A 22299-nucleotide genomic window follows, 5' to 3' on the forward strand; every position below is an offset into this window, starting at 1 on the left:
TACTAGATTTGGCTTGGATGCAGGTTTCTATCATGCAGGCCTACTTAGATGCCAACTTGTGTGGCCCTGCTGAGCGTGCTAGGTCAAGGCAGTCAGGTTAATTTAAACCTGAATCCTCATTTTCTGCTGGTATTTCTGTGGCTGCCAGCTCAGCCAACTCATGTAGGAGGGAATTCCGTTCTTATTGCGAAACTGCAAGACCAGCTATACCATTTAAAAAAAGATACATATTAAACAAGTTAACCCTTTTATTTGTGAATTCCTTGCCTCCATTCCATTTAGTAATGCTGGATGCGAAGAAAGGCAATGGCTCTCTAACCTAATGAATACATTCATCATTATTTTCACTTGCAGTAGAAAACCCAGCAACTGACATCAATTCCCACTGCTACCCAACCTTTAATAGGCTTCCTGAGAGTGTGTGGTCTCAAAATCAAAAGTTTATCTTTCCCAGCACACCACTCCTACAATCCCTGTTCAAATATTGATGGAATTGATATGTATTTCCATCATTTGCTAATTTTATCAAATATTCCAGCATTCACATTTTAAAAGAGAAGTAATCTATTTCTATATGAGCAGATCATTAATTATATTGTGACAGGTTTACGTACCTTTAATGGGCGCATCTGGCCTGGACTGTTCTTTCCTCCATGCAGGAACAAATACTGTGATGTCTTTGTGTCCTTTTTCCAGGAAATATTCCGCAGCTAACTGAATCCCACGACAAGAGAACACTTCCTTGTTTCCATGACTACGAAAGGAAATTGGATCAATTTCAGTCTTTGAAGTTTGACCTTGGCTGACATTGTGCTCGATGTAATTGTTAAATCGCACAAATGCGACAGTATGGGTTCAGCAATTCGTTATAATTATTAAACATTTATTGCACAATCAAGGCAAATGATTGCATTTGTGAAGTAAGGAAATTAAACAGTTTTTCAATGCATGCTAAGTATGCCTCAATGGGAATGCAAATTAGATGCACAAAGTAATTGCATATCATGGACAAAAGGCTCCATATTTTACTTTACACAAAGTAAAGTTCTTGGCAAGCATTTGGGGTCACCTGTGATTGTGAAACTAAATTTAAAAAGTGGCAAATGAAACACGTTTCCTCAGTGACTTAAGAAAATTGGATTTGAAACAGATGTTACCCACCTCATTACCAACTATCTTGAAATTTAGGGAAGACATTGATGACATCATGAAAAGCATCACCACGTGTAGGCCTTTGTGGGAGGAATTAATTATACTTACTAGAATAGGAAAGGATCTACAAAAATAGCCCCAACTGGGGTATTATAACATTTGACAGCCTTCATTTTCTAAACTGCATTCATGCTACAAGGTCAATACACCAGCACTGGTTATTTTGGGCAAACCACATCATAGTTCTCAGGAATTCTTATACTGCAACAGGATTTTTCCCTTCTCTGTTTCATTATACTGCGTGCAATTCTGGTCTCCCTGCAATAGGAAGGATGTTGTGAAACCTGAAAGGGTTCAGAAAAGATTTACAACAATGTTTCCAGAGTTTGAGGGTTTGAGCTACAGGGAGAGGCTGAATAGACTGGAGCTATTTTTTCTGAGGCATCTGAGGCTGAGGGGTGACGTTATAGAGGTTTATAAAATCATGAGGGGCATAGATAAGAAAAATAGACAAGGTCTTTTCCCTGTGGTGGGGGAGTCCAAAACTAGGGGGCATAGGTTTAAGGTAAGAGGGGAAAGATTTAAAAAAGGACCTAAGGGGTAACTTTATCATGCAGAGAATGGTGTATGGAATGAGCTGCCAAAGGAAGTGGTGGAGCCTGGTACAATTACAACATTTAAAAGGCATCTGGCTGGGTACATGCACAGGAAGGGTTTAGAGGAATATGGGCCAAATCCTGGCAAATGGGATTAGATTTATATAGGACATCTGGTCGGTGTGGACAAGTTGGACCAAAGGATCTGTTTCCGTGCTGTACAGCTCTATGACTCAATTATACTTTCACTTATGTCCTTGCCAGAGCTACTATATTCCAGGGAGGAGCTGTCATATTTACTTCTACCGTGCAGCAGACAGGAAGCTTTGCTAGTGGAAAAAGATCCTGACATGGAGCAGAAAGGACCTTGCAGTACAAGATGGTGAAGTGGTGAACTAGAAAATTGTTTTAAAAATGGACGAGGAGTAACCAAATGTCGTGACTGTGCATGAATAATAAATAAAATTAAAAAGGACATGTAGTAGGCACTAATTATTTTGTATTTGTTTTATGATTTTGCTGCTAGTATCTTGTTTAATTAACATAATTAATTCATATGCAAGCTTGATAAGGGAGCAAGGTTTAACTGCCCTCACTGGGGGTACACACACACACATCCAAACAAAATCAGGTTTGTAAATTGAGCTTTTCAATGGACTGGTCCAGGGTGCTGAAGTTAACTTTATCACTTTGCTGGTAGTTCAGCTGAAATTAGCCATCTCATCATAGAACAGGGGCTAGCAGAGTGGTGCAGCGGGAGTGTGCTGGCCACATAAACCTGAGGTCAACAGATTGAAACCCTCCTTATTCACATTTGGAAGTAGCATCTGCTGCTTTCCCCTAAAGAGGTTCAAGATATTGACTCAAATCACAAGGTTGTGACTTTAAGCACCATTAAAAGAGACTGTACCACAAAAATTTAGGCTGATACTCCAGTAGCGAACAGAGCAAGTGCTACATTTGTTTATTGTTCTCTCATTTCTTCTGGATGAGATATTAAGTCTACTGCCATGCTAATCTGAAAACGTGATTTCTTCTGACTTACGAAACTAAGCAAACTCAGGCCTGGTTAATACTTGGATGGAGACCGCCTGGGAATACCAGGTGCAGCTAAAGGGTAGAAATGTGTGGTAGAATGGTAGTGTTCCTACCTATAAGCCAGCAGGACTCTGTTCAAGTCCTACCTCTAGAGAAGTGGGACTTGAACCTAGGCCTGCTGGCTCAGAGGTGTTTAATACCGTCTCTGAACTGGTTGATAAGGAAAATATCAAAACAGGAATGTTTAAGGGAAATGACAAAAAAACCCAGCCACCCCTAAGCCAGCCTTTTTGCTACATGTGGCTTAAACGTAACACTGAATAGGGCTATAAACCACCAGGCTGGCAATATCATCATTTCTCATTTCTTAAGTCTTTTGAAACTGATTTCCTGATATCAAAACCATTACTGCAGAAGTTTATTTTTACCAATTAGTTAGAAGTAAACACGCATCTCTAATTTTATGCAGATCACAAACCATAATTAATAATATTTCAGCTATACTCTCTGGAACGTGTCTAATAGAATGGATTATAATGATTCTTACAATATAGCCCATGACAGTTAAGAATGGGAATAATTAAAAAGATGGCATTAATTGGGTACACTGGATTGATACTGCAGGAAATCCTCAAATAAAATGTAATGCCCTCATAGTCAAGTTAACTAGCATACAGATATATACTTCAAACTATAAATTCTCTTGTTCTCTTTAGGTAATATCAGCTACTTGGCTTGTTATCCAGGTAAAGCAATAGGCTGGAACTGTGTTCTGTATGAATGCCTTTTAGTTGGCAATGCGCAGACCTATTGGTAATTTATCAAAAGGGCACTTGCTTCCGGAAACAAAATAAACATTAAGACATAGGAGCAGAAGTAGGCCAATCAATCATATCATGGCTGATCGGATATTCTGCAGCCTCTACGTTCCTGCCCTTTCCCCTTATAACCCTTTATTCCCTCACTCATTAAAAACCTGTCTATCTCAGTCTTCAATACATTTAATGTCCCAGCCACTACAGCAAATAATTCTATAGATTCACTACCCTCAGAGAACAAATTCCTCCATTGCTATTTTAAATGGGCATCTCCTTCCTCTGAGATTATTGCCCTCTGGTACTAGACTCTCTCAGCATCTATCCTGTCAAGCCCCAGAAGAATCTTACATGTTTCAATAAGGTCCCCTCTCAGTTTCCTAAACTTCAATGAGTACAGAGCCAACGTACTCAACCACTCCTCATAAGAAAATCCTTCCATTTCTGGAATCAACCTAGTGAACTTTTCCTAGGCTGCCTCCAATAAGAGTTGATCTTTTCTTACCTAGGGGCACCAAAACTGTTCACATAGTGTGTGTGTGGTCTGATGAGTGCCTTCTAAAGTTTGAGCAAGACTTCTCTATTTTATATTCCATTCCCTTTGAAATAAAGGCAACAGACATTTATCTTTCCAATTACCTGCTAAATTTAGATGTGAGCTTTTCGTGATTCATGCATGAGAACCCCATGATCCCTCTATGTTGCAGTATTCTGCAGTCTTTCTCCATTTAAATAATATTCAGCTCCTCTATTCTTCCTGTCAAAGTGTATAACTTTGCGTTTTTCCACATTATAAACCACACTCACTCATTTAAAAATCGGTCTATGTTCCTCTGTAGGCTCTTTGCATTATCATCATCGCTTGCCTTTACACCTCGTTTTAATTTGTTGGAAACCTGGCTGTAGTACATTCACTTCATCATCCAAATCATTAACAAGTATTAGAAATAATTTTGGTCCCAACACTAATCCCTGTGGTACTTCACTAGTTACAGGTTGCCATCTTGAAATTGCTCCACTTTTTCCCAACTCTATCTTTTACTAATTAGCCATTTCCTGTATCAATGCCAACTAACTACCCTAACACTCTTACTACATAGCTTTATGTATGGTACCTTATCAGACAATGTAACATATTTTGTAAGGCATTCTGCCTGATCTGCCCAAGTACCAGTTCAATAATTGAAATTATGCAAAACGATGAACCTGGTAATGCCATTACTGTATGCAGTAACTTAGCTGTTCAATTAAACTGGGATAACAGTGGAATTTATTAGCCATGTATGCAATGGGGAGCCTTTGTCCCTAAGCAGCAACCTTGTACTGTCTTAAAGCATGTTGGTGACACTGGAGTAGAGTTACCTGACCATTCTGTAATTTTCACACACCCAATTGGACATCAATTATCAAATAGACCTTTCCATTGTGATAAAAACTGATGGTTCATTATGATTATACATCAGCAGTCTGCAAAGCATTAGCTTCCAGAGACACCATTCTATCTGTTGCAGGTGCGGGAAGTGTCTCTGTGCGCACCTCAAATAATAATCTGACTTGCCTATTTTGAATCTAAACATACCTTTGAGGGATAACTCTTCTGATACAATCTCCATGGTAACACCTTGACCAATTAGAGTTTGATTAGCAGTTAATCCAAACACATATACCCTTAGAAATTTGGTATTCTTGCATCTATCCTGATGTGTTCAAAATGAAAAGCTTCACCAGCAAGCATCTTTTCTAACCACATTAATCATTCTTTCCCTCCACCTCGCAGTGGCAGCAACATATACCAACAATGGGATGCATCACAGCATCTCACCAGGGGTCCTTTGACAACACTTCCCAATCTGCAATAGGAACTACTTGGGGCACAGATCGATGAGAACATCACCACCAAGTTTCTCTGCAAGCCACACAATATCCTGACTTGGAACTATATCTGCTCTCCTTCACTTTCACTGGATCAAATTGCTGGAATGTGGTCCCCTTCGTATTGTGGGTGTAGCTACACCACTGGGTTGCAGCAGTCCAAGGTAGCAGCTCACCACCACCTTAACAAGAAGAATTTGGGATAGGCAATAAATGCTGGCATTGTTAGTGATGAAACATACCATTATGAACAAAAATATAATCTTTGGACATACCTCATGGCCACATTACTTCCATCAATGACTATAGGTCTCAAATTGTCAGAATCATCCACAACTTCATCTTCCAATGACAGCTCTGGGCTCGTGATCTCCTTCACACACTGGCCCCTGGACACTAGGGTACCTGCATTACCCACACTGGGAGGCTGTGGCTCAGATTCGCTTTTGTTCCCAAGTCTGACCAGCTCAGCTAAAATGTCATTAATAAGAGCATCTGATCCCAGTTTATTGAGCACAGTTTGTATCTGTTCTCCTGAATATCCTAGTTTTAAGGCAAACTCCATTTTGGCCTGGTATTCTTTATCTAAACTAGCAGCCTTGTATTCATCATCAAATTTGGATTTATTGTCTTCACTCTGAAAATCCTGTAGGACACTGCATTTCGAAAGAACTGGCCGTTCAAGGCAAGGAGAGCGGCAGAGCTGCCGGTGTGGTTTGCTCACAATCTGAGTCCCTTTCTTCTCAGTAGGGAGTTGCTCTGAATCACTTTCTGAGCTTGTCCAGTCCTCAGAATCGGCGCTGCAGTCACCAATCTCCAGACGAAGACTCTTGGCTTCTTTGGAGTTGTTCTCCATATTCAACTTCTCAAACATTGACCAGGCAGTCATTACGTTAATCTGTCCTCCTGTTATCTCCACACTCTTCTCTTTTATTTCCAGCACAGCTTGACTTTCATATTCAATGGTATCCTTCAGCTCAATTAATTGTTTCCGTAATGTTGATGTTATGTTCTCGCACTTCCTATGTTCTGGGGAGCACAGTGATAGTATATAATCCTGGAAAAAGGAAGAAAATGGATAGTTTAGAGAAGTCTGTAAAAAGCACTAATGGCTACATCCACAGCAAAATGAAGCTCATAATATAGTGATCAACTTGTTTAAAATCTGATGGACTCATTCCAATTCCGTTCCTTTTCTGGTACTGTAATTCAATCCACAACTTTATTCCCCTTAGAGAACATTTTTCTCCCCCTCTGTCCCTGACTTCTTTCCTTACTTTTAACTTGTTAAAATGCTAGCTTAGCACTGCAGCAGCACTCTCACATCTATATTAGAAGTTTGACTTATGGCCAAATTCCAAGTCTTCCAGATGTAGCAGTGATGGGGGAAGAGTGGTGCTGTATTGCAAGGGGGTTACCTTTCAGTGAGCCACTAAGGCCAGGCTCTGTCTTCCAGTTGTGTCAGTTCAAAGAACAGTGGAGAGGTCTCCTGGTCAACAGTTACCCTTTAACTTTAATCAAACAACAAAAAATACGAATAGTTGCTTGGTACTACAAAACTTGCTGGAAAAGAAAAAGACATTTTGTCAAAACTTTTCAACTTGCACTCATCAAGACAATTAGCAAGAAATACCAAAGGAGAAAACAACATTTAGACTGTACGACAGGAGAGCACTGATTAGCAATGGACTCTAACTGGGAGAGGTGTTGTCATGGAGAATGCAGTTAATAATGACTGACAGTCACCAGTCATTTCTGCAACTTTTTCTGATGAGTGCAAGATGAAAGGCTTCGACCAAATGTCTTTTTCCAGCAGTACTCAAACATATTTTTGGTCAGTCGATTTATTTCCCTATATAACAAAAGTGATTATAGTATTGAAATAACTGTTCAGTTGACGTCCTTGCAGCATAAAGGTTCTGTCCAAGTAATTTTTTTCCAGTTCGTACGTCACCAGTATTTAACAATCTTGTCAAACACATTTTGTCAGTTCCCTTTCTAGCCCTTGAAAACTTTAATATGTCTTTAAAAAGACCTTGACACAGCACGAGCTGTGCCGATTATATAGTGATAACATCTAATGACTGGGACATTTCAGATTGAAATCATAGATTGGATCAACCAGACAGCTGCACTATAAAATAATTTTCAGTTAGGAATTGACAATACATAGATCAGAATCCCCTTGAAGTGAAAGGGCCCAATTTTAACTATTGTGTGTGCAAGTGGGTGGGTTTTAACTGAGTTAAAATTTCACCCAGAGACTGACAAGAGCACATAACAGGCAATCCCACTTTTAACTTTGATGTTTTCAAGGGAATATAAATATTTTATAAAGCTTCTATCTCCATTCCTGGTCTGGGGCCTATTGTGGTCTAGCACTGTTGAATTTGAGAAGTGCCAGACACGTGATAGGCCACCAGCTCTCAGGAGGTTTGGTTGGGAGGGGTTAATGAGCTAAACGTTCAATGACTGTAAAGTCTAGTCGATTCTTAATTCTCAGCCACTGTTGGGTTACAATTCCACAGCCACCATAAGTTCCAATATCTTTTCCAATTATTCATTCTTTACTTACATGATTAAGTAATGAAATTTGGCTTGATGCTGATCTTGACAAACATTTACCTCCTGAGCTCTGTGCATCAAGAGGCAAGAGCTTTAACAGTCCTTCTCCCTTCCTTTAGCACAGGCATTGAGTCCAATTGTAGTGGTTCAACTTATATGCAAGCTGTGACCTCTAAACTCCATACAAACCCAGAATCAAAGCTGGGGGGATACAGCATGTTCATCAGGGCCATATTAGGGTTTCCCATTCTGGTTTAATGGATTCCTAGAGATTTGACCATATGTTATTTGTTCATGTGGCACCACTCAGGTGATATGTAGTCACATATCATTTGATCACCTACCACTTACACACAGTTAGAAAATGTTGCTGCATTTCTTTAGTTGAGCATCTACACAACACCAATTTCAAATAAAACATTGTAAAACAGCGGAGTGCAATGAGATGAATGGCAATTTATGAATAAAAGTACTCAGTAAATAAAAAAGACAGGAAATGATTGAATAAAACCTGTGATTCTGCAACAGTACCAATCACAATGAGAAAAAACAACATCAATGATTCAACTAGAATGTAGTGACGCATGCAACTAAGTTATTGTACAAATTGTCTTTGGACAATAGAAAAAGAGTGTAAAAAACAATAAATGAAAACAAAACCAAAACCAAACTGAATTAAGTTCACAAATTCCAAAAGGTCACCATTGAAGACTAGCTACCAGTAAATAAGGCTCAGTCCTCAGGGTGAAGCACTAAAGCTGTCTAACTTGCAAATAAAAAACACATCACAGGCCAACACAACATTCCCATTTCCTGCTTGTTTTGGTCATGTCTTCTCCACCACCTCCCTCCTCCAGTTTGTGTTGCTGGCTCTCCCTCCCTCTGTCTCTCCCTGTTTGTATTGCACTCAGGCTCAAATCTTCCATCAATTTTCATTGACCCAAATGCTGCAATTCTTGCAACTAGCAATGTAGCGATGTGCATAATGGAGACAACACAGTTCTGTAACAAGTCATGACAGCCAGAAGAGTGTGTGTGCCTGAACCATGCACATGAGAACAGATTAGCTGAAACATCTAGCAACAGTATTCAGTTGAGCAATCATTCATTCCAACAACTGCATTCGAAAGTGGGACATTTAGAATCTCTAACCTTCAAAGACAATCAATGTTTAAACTAGACAAACTGATTTTCTCATTTACATGTGCTCCTAGAGTGGATTTTACCTATTGATCTGTCCCTCAAGTGAAAGAAGAAGTTGTGGCAGGAGACGGAGATCACTGCTTCAATCATAAGACAATTGAAGTCCGGAAGAGATTTTGTTTCAGTACCCTATTGAGAAAGCTTTCACGTACTATTCTTAAACTATAAAAAGGGCAAAAGTGGTTTATGCAGTGATGCAAAACAGACTTGAAATAAATCCACAGCCTATTATACATACAATGTATATTTTTATTTTCCACTGACCTGGAAAATATTGCCAAGATTTAACATTTCAAACCCAATAAAAAGTAAAAGTGAGATTAGGAAACAAGTCTCAAAAATTAGGTTGAACTGTTACTCTGAATTTCAGTCGAAAGATGATCAGCTGTAGTGAAAAATTAGCAGCTGATTCACAAGATGCCCATTTCATGCTGCAGGCATAGACCAATTTTAATTGGCAAACCTTTCATTTAAGGCCATTCTTGCAAATAACCATCATATTAACTTATTTTTTGTATATATAGCTACGTACAGTGAACTTCAAAGTAATTAATTGTATGTGAAACCTTAACACACATTTTTGAGATAGATTTTTGTAATACCTTATCCTAAGTCAAATTTCTGAACTCTCTGTAGATCAGGACAACTAAATAAATTAAGCAACTGGAAAAGAATTTGCTCAATTGTAGGACACATTAGGTGCATCATACTTAAACCATCTCTTTCAAAGAGTTAATAAAATTACTCCCAAGAACCTTGCACTCTTTCCCTCTCTCTGTAGACCTATAATCATTTTCCCCTTCATGAATATATTCACATCTTTTGATTGTGGTGTAATGGCAGACAGAAATACTGAGATCGAGCAGTACCTTATCAGAAAGCTATTCCAGTGTGAACCTGTGCCTTGTAAACAAGAAGATGGCAAAGCAAGAGCTGGCTAACTGCAGTAAATTTTTGTTATTATTTTTAGCTTTTGCACTTTCCACCTATTTTCTAAAACTGCAAAATCAAAAGACAAATATACTGAAGACTTACTACCAACAAGAAACTCAGATGGTTTGGTGTGTACCTTACTGCCTACTCAATAAAGAGTTAGGAGTTATTAACTACTGTAAATGCTAGACTAAAAGATACATGCAGTTTATTTTAAACTGAAACATTTTTACAGTTTAACTTTTCTTGTCATAGGTCCACCAGCTCAGTATTTCCAACATTTTCTGTCTTTATTGCAATGAGTTAGTGACCATGTTACAAAAAGTTGGTTCTCTTATAATCCTAAACAACTAAAATAGAAAGGAAAAATAGGATTTCTCTTTTTACCCTCTCTCCTGATGGAAGAGACATGAATCCAAGACATCATAACCTTTCTTTACTCTTTACAGATGCTCACAGATCCACAGTGTATTTCAACAATTCATATATTCATAAGAAACATTCCAATAAAATTGTAAAACATAAGCCAGGTAGGAATAAATAGATAGAGGAGGGGTTGGGCTGGGGATGGTAGGTGGGATGGTGATAGGCAAGTGCAGGTAGGGAGTGGTGGGGAGTGGTGCGTGTGGAGACAGATAGGTGGGAAAGAAGGTAGACAGACTGTGATGAGAGGGAGGGTTGGTCATGGGATGAGGCCAGGGGTGGAGAGATTTTGAAACTGTTGAAATACATGTTTAGGCCATTAGGCTGTAGGCTCTTGAGGCGGAATATGAGGCTGCTCCTCCAGCTTGCGGGTGGCATCATTGTGACACTGGAGGAGCCCCTGCACGGACATGTCACCCAGGGAGTGGGAGGGGGAGTTAAAATAGTTTGCAACCTGCCCCCATACCTCCCCCGTCACCTCCATTCAAGGCACAAAACAAACCTTCCACGTTAGACTGGGGTTGACCTGCACATCCGTCAACTTGGTCTACTGCATCTGCTGCTCCTGATGTTGCCTCTTCTACATCGGTGAGACCAAGTGGAGGCTCAGAGACCGTTTTGTAGAGTACCTGCGCTCTGTACACGACAAACCACAACACCTTCCAGTCGTAAACCATTATAACTCCCACTCCCATTCCCTGGGTGACATGTCCATCCTGGGCCTCCTCCAGTGTCACAATGATGCCACCCCCCGCAAGCTGGAGGAGCAGCACCTCATATTCTGCCTCAGAAGCCTACAGCCCAATGGCCTAAATGTGGATTTTACCAGTTTCAAAATCTCTCCACTCCTGACCTCATTCCATGACCAACCCTCCCTCTCATCCCTGCCTCCTTGACTTGACACGACCTGTCCATCTTCTCTCCCACCTATTCGCCCCTCCCACCTCACTGACTAGTCCCCACCACTCCCTACCTGCACTCACCTATCACCATCTCACCTACCTTCCCCAGCCCAACCCCTCCTCTATCTATCTATTTATGAGCACACCCACCTCCCCCACCACCACCCATTAGCGAAGAAGGGTCCCAACCCGAAATGTCAACTTCCCTATTCCTCTGATGCTGCCTGGCCTGCTGTGTTCCTCCAGCTCCACACTGTTATCTCTGACTCCAGCATCTGCAGTTCTTACTATCTTTGAGCCAGGTAGGAAATTAACACTAAGCATTAAAGAAAACAGATAATTCTATACAAAGCAACATTTAAGTAAGGTCGACAATGCCATGAAACATTTGAGTCTACTAATGCCCAGCTGAAGCATTCTCAACATGACACTGACATTAGAATATCTCAGGAATATAGGGCATAGAGAAGTACAACGAGAGGTGTGATATCTTCAGAGCAGCCCACGTGTACCTGACAGCTTTGAAATTGGTTTGTCACATGTATAATTTTACGGATTGTCAGTAACCACAGATCAAGTGAAAAGGGAATCAAATACAAAGGTTGCCTAACCAGCATATAATACATGCTATAAATATGACAGACTTTTATAGCTACACCGTGTAAATCAGCAGACCATTAATGGAATTTTGTAGAATGCTACAGATATTTTCAATTTTGAAAAAAAGAGTTGGAATCAAGTTATTCAGTCATGGTTCAGTGACCAAGTACTGGTGAAAAATCCCATGATGTATGTGCAAGATATGGAACCTGTATACTGTTGAGATATTTCTTCCTGATCTTTGCAGAAACATCTGATTATTGTTAAGGTATTGTAAGGATGCTTTATTTGACTCAGTTCCTCTGCTAACAGAAGGGTATATTGGCCACGCTCCTCCCTCTCAGTTGCCACCGCAACTACTGGAAAGAAGTACATAGTTGGTGACAACAGGATAGGACTCGACTACAATGCCCACAACTGAATTCTGGCTTGATGCTAACTCTAATTGAAAGAAGTATTGGAAGGGCAATTGGTGCATGCAGAACTGTACATCTTAGCCAAAAGATATTTTCCTCATCTTCAGAAGAAACTAAGTAAAGATTTAAAACAAAATGTGATAGTTACCTTTTAACATCAGATGGATAGGAACATTAGGCTTACGAATCAAAAGACAACACAGGAAGCTATTAATGTTTCTTCTGTATTTGTATCAAAGGAGTTTAAACAACATTGTGGCACAAATGTATCAGTTGATCTCAATTAACTTACCACTTCATAATGACCTGTTCAATCCACCTGCTGCTTGTCTTCCACCTTAGTAAGGTCACCATAGTCCCAGAGGACCATAGGGCTGCTTTCTTAGGACAGCACAACTGGTGCTAGGTTAAACAGGATGGTCACTATGCCTCAGGCAAGGGATTCAGAAAGCCATCATGGTGACCTCAGCCAGTGTGGGAATTGAAACTGGCTGTCACTCTGCATCACAAGCTAGCCATTCAGCCAATAAAGCTAACTGAACCCCCCCCCTTTCATCTTAATGCTCATATGAAGCAACGTTCCTGACCTGTCTGCCAGCAGACATCCATTGGATCAAAAAAGTTGGAAACACAGGAAGTCAATATTAAGTTCCTTGTGATAAGCCCCATTTGGTAAATGGCAGGTTTTGAATTATCACAGCAAGAGGGATCATTGATAAATGCTTCAGAATAAGCCAGAGCCCCCGCCCATAAGCAATCTCCAGACACAAAAAATGCCACAAATTGCTCGTGAATCAGAGCAAGTGATGGACTATTCATCTCAGACTCCGCAAATAAGGTGGTGATTGCTTGGCCCTAGGGATTTTCATTTGTTAAATGAATAAATAAAAAAGCTGATCTAGTGACTCATTCCAATCAATTAATATGGAAAACAATCTCAAACATTCCGTACAATATTATTGCATAGCAACAAATTGTATGTCAATACTGGTATCTAAACATTTCGGTACGATACTGACATTTAAACTAAGGCGAAATGCTTTTATTTCAAAATCTCAATTACCTTCTCATCACTGAGATGTCTATAATCACAGGCAGTTTAAATGTACACACTCCAGCGATCTTACACTCAGACCACTGAAAATTTTGACTGATTTATTCTTAATCACCAAATTAATATTGTCAGAAATATGGTAGCATTCCCTCACAAAAACTATTAATTCATAACCACACTATAAAGTAGGTCATTGGCTAGTACAAAGTGTAAGTTTAGGTTAAGGCCAGAGACCTGAAAGAAGCACATTTATCCACATGTACTCCTTGTTACAAACAAAAAATTCCATTACATTTCACTGGCTACACTGCTCAACCTTGTTTTGGTATCCATTATTCTTCCAGATACTTATCTTCACAAGATTAAACCCTATACTTTTTCCCTGCAAAATGCAAACATGTTGCAAATTCTAACAGTTTTTTTTATTCTACAGATACTTCCAGCATCTTCTTTCAAATTTCCCTACTCTCATGAAAGGGCCAGCCCTCATTGGGGTGGCACACAAGTAAAAGGGACTGACTTGTTTGCTCTCCAGACTTGATATGCCAAATGGTCTCCTTTTGTGCCTCTAAAATGCTTAAATACCAAGTGAGCCCTGGTACAGACCTCCAATCATTTTTCACATGTAAACCAATCACTGATGATCACAGCATTGTTCTACTTTTGGCTAATCTTTCACTCAGTTCAGCTGATATCAGCAAACTTAACAGTGACTGAGGAGAAAACTTTGGTCCTCCTGTTCTGTACATGCTATCTTCACCAGCCTAACCACCAATGCAGGCTACCTGAACACGTTCACATACATACATTCTGGGAAATGAGGTCATTCCTGTTACTGAAGTCAGCACACATGGCACTAAACTTAAACGGCCACGCTGGTGACCCAGGATCTACTGAGTGCAGAGTAAGGCCATTTCTGGGAGACCCACTGGTCTGCCTGCTGCTGGGATTCCTGAAGCCTTCAGAACAAAGCTCCTATCTTCAACAGCTGCCAGTCAGAGCTGGTAATGCTTCACATCCAGCAATGCCAATGGGAGCGTTGGTCGCTGCTAGGATCCCAGGAAGCCCAGGACAAGGAGCAACTGAAGGGCCGGTGACATACAGTTTGGTTCCCAGTCTCTGAATCTCCAACATCAGGTAATTTAAGGCAAATAGTACTAGTGGCTACCTTTTGATCTTTAAGTTAGTATCTTAAGTAGAGTCACTGAACATGGAAACAGACCCTTCAGTCCAACTAATCCATGCTGACCAGGTCCCCAAACTAAACTAGTGCCACTTGCCTGCATTTGGCCCATAACCCTGCAAAGGTCCTAAAATCTTATTGAACCTCTGTCCATTCTCTGGTCTGGTTATAATGCAGTAAAGTACTTTGGGATGGGTTTACTGCAGCAAAGGTACTATTATAATTGCAAGTTATGGAAATCACAAGGTTAAACTGAAACTCTCTTGCTCCAACAATCTTGATGGAATGGATGTGGAAATGGAAAAGCTCTCTTAACGCATTCACATCAGAAACTGTGTCAAATCATAAGACAGTCGGTGATCAGTTATGAAAGCAAAAATCCTCGGCACTTGATTCAAATCCAGATCACTGAGGTAAGTAGCAGAATTAGCAGCAGCAGTGACACATTGGTATATCTTCTCAGGAATCAAGAAGTTACAAAACAAATCGACTTGTAACAAGTGCCGATGTATTGATTTTTCTTCACACTCCTACTCATGCATACAAAATTGGGCCAGATTTTCCTGGCCAAATGAATACATTATTAAGAGACAGGAAAGTAAACGGTAGGTTTGCCAGGGAAATGTCTGGAGGCAGCCAGCCAATAGATGATTAAAGCCCTAAGTAGGGGTGATTTTCAGGGCTTCACTGACATTTTGCTACCAGTAGAATCTGCCCTTCTCTGTGTGAAGAAACTATCAGCTTAATGACAGCAGCCTCTCCTGGCAAGTTAGGGACTTTGGATCATTGTGGTGCCAAGCATCCAGTGCCAATGACAATGCTGTGGTCAGGAAAAGACGCACCCACAACCTAAAAAATTCACCTGGACAATTTTGCACTCTGCTCCAAGGGCCCCACTGGCTTTGATCCTTACCACTTCTAATATTCATGAACACTTCTAAGTGCAAATCCATGTTAATGTAGAACATAGACCACTACAACCAATGTGCCTCAGCAGCATCCACCTCTCTGCCTACTGAGTGGCTGAGGTGCAAGAGCTACAGCCTCAGACTTAGCCTGCTGCGTAAAGACCCACTTGTTCTCATTAACAAGATAGTGAACACAAAGATGGCCAATTCATAGGTTCTCTCTGGGAAAATTGTTCTAGTGGGTAACACTGCTGTAAAATACTGACCCAGGATTTCCAGTTGGTTCAGTCGCTGGGGTCTTGAAACCATGGTTACATGCAGCCCAAAATGTCCCTGAACTGTGAAGTAACTTGATTAACCTTGACGACACATTTATCCATTTCCTGACAGCAATAAATTCAACATCTGTTAAATCTTGATTCATTTTAATGTTTGTCTTTCAACATGCAAGTCCTGCAAAGTTCAAGGATTAAGGGAAAGAAAAACACTTATTGTCTTCAGTCAATCACAAAGTAAATTATCAGCATCACGCTACCTTAAACATAACTTCTTCGGCAATCAGTATTCAAGCGATTGAAGAAACCTTGAGTAAAGCGGAATATCAGCAGGTTTGCAATGGCACGTTTTGGAGTGTGGCAGCTGTTCTATTAACTTAATTGGCAAGTTTACAGTCGTGGATTTGAGTTGACTGATGAGAATTATTAACTCTATATACCTCCCTTCAAAGTTCTCCATTTCCAAAACCATAGCATTAAAACATTAAACACTTAAACAGCACGTGCAATCATCGAATTTAAATTCTCTCCCCCAGCATCTGTACGCGAGATAATCCTAATTATAACTCTTGCTTAATATTACTCAGTGCGACACTTTTCCTACAGCAGTGTTGAACAGCATTACTTTCCCGGATTTCACATCTCTACCTTTGTTGTAAAATTAAATAAATGCTAAAAAGGTTTCTGTCAAGTTCACTTTGAAACAGCATAAAACGACCAAGTGGAAAGGGCTCTTGTGATACATCAGTAGTGGCTGCAGAAGGGCCTGGTTCAAGTCCCACTTGTTCCAGAGGTGTCTCTTTACATATCTGAACAGTTTAGTTAAAAATGTCTGAAATGGCCAAGTCTGTAATTAAGGACAGGCAAATTTATAAAATTGGAATAATGAGATATGATTGAAGACTGAAGACAGCGCCAAAAACTTTATTCAGACTCATAATACTAGAGAAAAATTGCTCGTGAGAAAGCTACCTTTACAGAAATTAGGCTGGATTTTATGGTCATGCCCTCGCAACCCCATACCCAACACGAAAGTGGGGTGACAGGCTAAACAGGCCATGAAATGGGACTGCATGCTACAAATGTCATTCCCCGTGCTTTCTCGCTTACCCAGCTCCAACTTAACTACCAGGGGAAAACATTTGGGAGACTTTTTCTTCTTTATCCATTCACGGGATGAGGGCATCACTGACTAGGCACTTATTGCACATCCCTAATTGCCCAGAGGGCAGTTAAGAGTCAACCACATTGCTGTGGGTCTGGAGACACATGTAGACCAGACCAGGTAAGGATGGCAGTTTCCTTCCCTAAAGGACATTAGTGAACCAGATGGGTTTTTCCGACAATCAGCAATGGATTCACGGTCATCCTTAGATTCTTAATTCCATATATTTTATTGAATTCAAATTCCACCATCTGCCGTGGCGGGATTTGAACGCGGGTCCCCAGAACATTGTCTGGGTCTCTGGACTAACAGTCCAACGATAATACCACTAGGCCATTGCTTCCCCCTGAATGTGCTCACCTCTTCACCTCTGCTCTAGTTGAAGCTCTTAATGGGCATGATAGAAGCCCATGGCAGGCGTGCAATCCAGTAGCTTTCACTCACTGTGCTGATGTCTGGGTAGCTGGGGGAGGCAATGACAGTAATTCCTTTCTTGCCCTTTGGAGGACCCCACAAGACCTTTCTAGTCACTCCTCCCCAACCACATCTTCCCTACCACATCTGAACACCCAATCCTTCACTCTGGTGATAATTAATAGCTAGCTTAATGAATGTTAAATCCGTTAAGCGGCTGTGGGGTCAGTCAGCAAGGCACTGTAGTGGGGGGGGGGGGGGGGGGGAGGGGCTTATCCTTATTTTTATACTGGGGATAGGGACCCACAGAGGTCAAGTCTCTCCTGGTAAATTGAAACTTTAAATAATTTCTAGTATTTCACTGTCAACAATACTCTGAATAAAGTGTTTATACTTTGTAGATCCCACTACCAATAACTTCAAAAACATTTTGTTTTCAAATTGAGAAGTAAATTCAGTAACATATTATACAAGTATGTGTGTGATATATCTCACATACATACGTACAATAACATAACCAAAGGTGAAATAAAGCAACTTGAGTTGTTTTAAAATTACTTGCATTTTTAGCAATTGATTCACATACATTTACAGATATTGAAATATCATTTAAAATGCTTTCAATAATCATCACATGTAAAATAGTTCCTCAAAACCTTAGGACAAACTTTGATTAACAGTGCTCAATTTGAGAACAGAATTATAAGTTGTGATACAATAAACTGAATATTTGGATACTGTTGATGATTTTGTCAATGTCGGAGAACAGGTGGTGAGGGAGTATTGGGGAAGATGGTGTGGTTTGGTCTGAGCCTTGAAGTGAACAGTGAACTCAGGAATCTGGATCACGGTGGACTTGTGATCAAAATAGTTTGGAAGAAGTTTATGTGGAACTCTGCAGTTTCACTAACTGGCCAGCAGATAAAAGCGAGAATTTGGTGGCAGGAGGGTGCAGCTGGCATTCCTGGGAATTAGAGCACCAGTAAACTGAGGCTGGAGGGATCGCCAAGGCTAGGAAGGCCCAAACCTCATTATGAGGCTTAGAGTAACACTCCTGCTTCTTTTGACCCACAGGGATACCTTAAAACAAAAGCTTGTACATTCCAAAAGAACAAAGTTAGTATTGAAATACAGCAGGAAGGAAACAGGATCAGAGGCTAAGTGACTGCTTTCATTTTTAACTGCTTGAAGTACTGTATTATAATGTAGTACAGTACTACACAAAACAGCCTAAAATGAAAATCATCACCTCTAAACTCAAGCACACTGATATTGTTCAGATAAGACTCAGCCTGATGTTCAAGAACACCTTTACATTTAAATTACATACGATTTGTTAACACTGCTTATAGGCATCTATTCTAAGTTTACTAATAAATTTTAAACATCAGGTTGTAAGCAGTATCTACTCATGTATGCCACTGCATTCTGTAATTTCATCATAGTTCAAGAGGACATATCAGAAGCTTCACCATTACACTTCACTAAAATGTTTTGACACATGCCTGTATAAAAACTTAATATGTTGGTATTATCAGTCATTTATAAAATTGGAATAATGCAAAGGTTTAAACAGTCAGAAGATTGCGCCAAAATATTTTATTAGACTCAGTGCTGGAGAAAGCTATTTGGTCTACTTGTGCTAACGCTAGCTATTTGAATTAAAGCTGCCAGGTCCTATTTCTTTGCCCTTTCCCATAGTCTTTTATACGCTTCCTTTTCAAATTCTCAGTAGCCACTTGTGGTAACGTATTCCCTATTCCAAGAACCACGTATAAGAAACATTTTTTTGGTCTTCCTCTTTATTCTTCCGGCGATAATACTGAGCCAATGTTGCCTTGTTATCAACATGCCAACCAGTGAAACAATCTAAAACCTCTCAAAACATTCCACAATTTTAAAACTATCTAATTAAATATTCATATCCTTCTTCATACCATAACTTCTTATCCTTGATATAAATTCTAAAGGCCAGAATAATTGAAGGTTACTAGTGATCTATAGCGCTATGGATCTGAAATACTAAAACCAAATGAAACACAAGCCACGAAGGTTGCAGGGACAGCAACTCATATTCCGCTTGGGAACCCTGCAGCCCAATGGTATCAATGTGGATTTCACAAGTTTCAAAATCTCCCCTCCCCCTACCGCATCCCAAAACCAGTCCAGCTCGTCCCTGCCTCCCTAACCTGTTCTTCCTCCCACCTATCCCCTCCTCCCACCTCAAGCCACACCTCCATCTCCTACCGACCAACCTCATCCTGCCCCCTTGACCTGTCTGTCCTCCCTGGACTGACCTATCCCCTTCCTAACTCCCTACCTACACTCACCTTTACTGGCTCCATCCCCGCCTCTTCGACCTGTTTGTTTCCTCTCCACCTATCCTCTCCTCTATCCCTCTTCTATCCGCCTCCCACTCTCTCCCTATTTATTTCAAAACCCCCTTCCCCTCCCCCTTTTCTGATGAAGGGTCTAGGCCCGAAACGTCAGCCTCTCTGCTCCTATGATGCTGCTTGGCCTGCTGTGTTCATCCAGCCCTGCACCTTGTTGTCTCGGATTCTCCAGCATCTGCAGTTCCTACTATCTCCACTTCTATTTTTAACATCTTTTATTAAAACCACTGGTACAGCTGGTTTCCTACATAATACTATCACCATATGTTCCACTGTCAAATACTATTACTTATCTAGATGGGGAGGAGGGGGCGTACAACTGTTTAAATATGTAGAAGATATATGTCCATACTCCATAATATACTCACAGTAAAGTCTAGCTCAGACCAAGCCTAAATAGTGCCTTAAGAGTCTGTAATCCACTCTAGAGAGCTGTACAACTATATTTCTTCTGTTCTGGCAGGCACAACGTCTGACTGCTTTGGGGGATTACCGGTCATTCCTTTTTAATATTCTCATACCCGCCCACAGCTGTGATGCAATGAAATTCAGACAACAACGAATCATGCTCTACTGCTGAGTTATTTCAGTGACGTCTTCGTCTGTATCAGCACTTCCCTACGCCAAGCCCTAAGCAAGTTCATGGAAACTGATCTGCTGTGGTTCACTCACAGCTTTGAGAAATCATTATTATACACCCTATTGATCAAACTGAATCATTAAAACAGATTTCAACAGTAAAATTACCTTTTTCCAAAAGAACCTACAATTTTCCATGAATTAATATATTATTTTCAGATTTACAATAGTTATACATGTTATGCTGGTAACAGAGCCACACTGTCAGGATCTACACAGACCAAGAAGACGCCAGGTTCAATTCCCTGATCTGCGGTGAGCCAGCAGATTTCAACACAAATGGCAATCAGGGTACTACAATTGATGTTGTCCCTGACCTAAAGAAAAGAAACGAAACTATCTTAGCTCAGCAATGCTGGGTAATACACAGTTGGACATCAAGCCAGGATAAGAACAGACACAGCTGCAATAAAAACAAAGTGCTGGGAAAATCCAGTAGGTCTGGCAGCATCTGCGGATCAAGAAAAAGTTAATATCTTGAGTCCAATAAAGCACTTATAGTCATAGTCATAGGGTCATACAGCACAGAAACAGACCCTTCGGTTCAACCAGTCCATGCCAAACATAATCCCAAACTAAACTAGTCCCACCTGCCTGGTCCTGGCCCATATCCCTCCAAAACGTTCCTATTCATTTACATACTCAAATGTCTTTTAAATGTTGTAACTGTACCCACACCTGCCACTTCCTCTGAAAGTTCATCCACATGCAAACCACCCTCTGTAAAAAATTTGCCCCTCATGTCTTTCTAAAATTTCTCTCATCTCACCTTAAAAACGTGCCCCCGGTCTTGAAACCACCTCCCCCACCACCATCCTAGGGAAAAGACAGCTATCTTTAACTCTATATATATCCCTCATTATTTTATAAAGGTCACCTCTCAACCTCCCACACTCCAGTGATAAAATTCCCAGCCTATGCAGCCTTTCTTTATAACTCAAACTTTCCTCTTTGGAACTAGGTTCCCCAGAACTTTCTGCTTTCATTTCAGAACTCCAGAATCTGCAGTGGTTTGATTTTACAACAGTCTCAGCTACGATGCCTTCCACAGCTGAATTGTCCAATTGACACAATAATATTGTATTAAGCCCCAGGCTACGAACATCGCAGAGCAAATGGCTTTGCTGGAGATTAATGATAATAGCACACAAGACAGCTTCAAAGCATGGATAGAAAATCACAGACTTCTTGACTTCAATTTAAGATCCATTTTCTCCAAGCACTGCTTCCCATTGATCCTATGCTCTGGCACTTAAAATCTTCATACTCTAACATTTCGTTGCAGGGCATTAGAAAATAAAATGCAACATACAACACATACACACACACACACACACAACACACACCTTTCACTAACCTAATTTTTGCTTCCATGTGCAATTAGTCCACCTGTACTACTAACTGGCCTAAAGTTAACTAATTCAATGCATTTTAGGAAGTGAACCTGGGGAAGCGTTTCCTTATTATTCCATGCATAATTAGATGCTTCAGCCCAATTAATAACTGAAACTTGAACTGGAATACATAACTTCATTCTGGGTCTCAAGCAAATTATTACTTACTGCAATAATTTCCCCACTCAGTGCTGTTATGACTGCTTGGTGACAGTGCCATCCTAGTGTCAGTTCATGTTTTGTTGATCACTGGATTAAAAGGGTGTAAGCTCAAGCACCATGTCTAGATGTGGGCACACACTACAGAATGACATTCCAGTGCATTACTCAAGAAAATATCATAAAACTGGCAAGGTCAA

The 22299-nt window shown here is 40.4% G+C and overlaps 1 protein-coding gene across 1 annotated transcript in view; it reads right to left on the reverse strand.

Annotated features, from left to right (window-relative positions):
* The window catches only part of zc3h12b (zinc finger CCCH-type containing 12B), a 29690-nt gene extending 9312 nt beyond the window's left edge, over nucleotides 1-20378 (reverse strand). Inside the window, exons 1-3 of the mRNA XM_020528787.2 lie at nucleotides 20276-20378; nucleotides 5749-6530; nucleotides 615-754 (exon numbers count right to left, since the gene is read on the reverse strand). Coding sequence (XP_020384376.1) covers nucleotides 615-754; nucleotides 5749-6362 — 754 coding nt within the window. The 5' untranslated portion in view covers nucleotides 6363-6530; nucleotides 20276-20378. The remainder of the gene's footprint in view (nucleotides 1-614; nucleotides 755-5748; nucleotides 6531-20275) is intronic.
* Nucleotides 20379-22299: the final 1921 nt, after the last annotated feature.

This window comes from Rhincodon typus, chromosome 14, assembly GCF_021869965.1.
Source record: "Rhincodon typus isolate 14 chromosome 14, sRhiTyp1.1, whole genome shotgun sequence".
NCBI lineage: Eukaryota > Metazoa > Chordata > Chondrichthyes > Orectolobiformes > Rhincodontidae > Rhincodon > Rhincodon typus.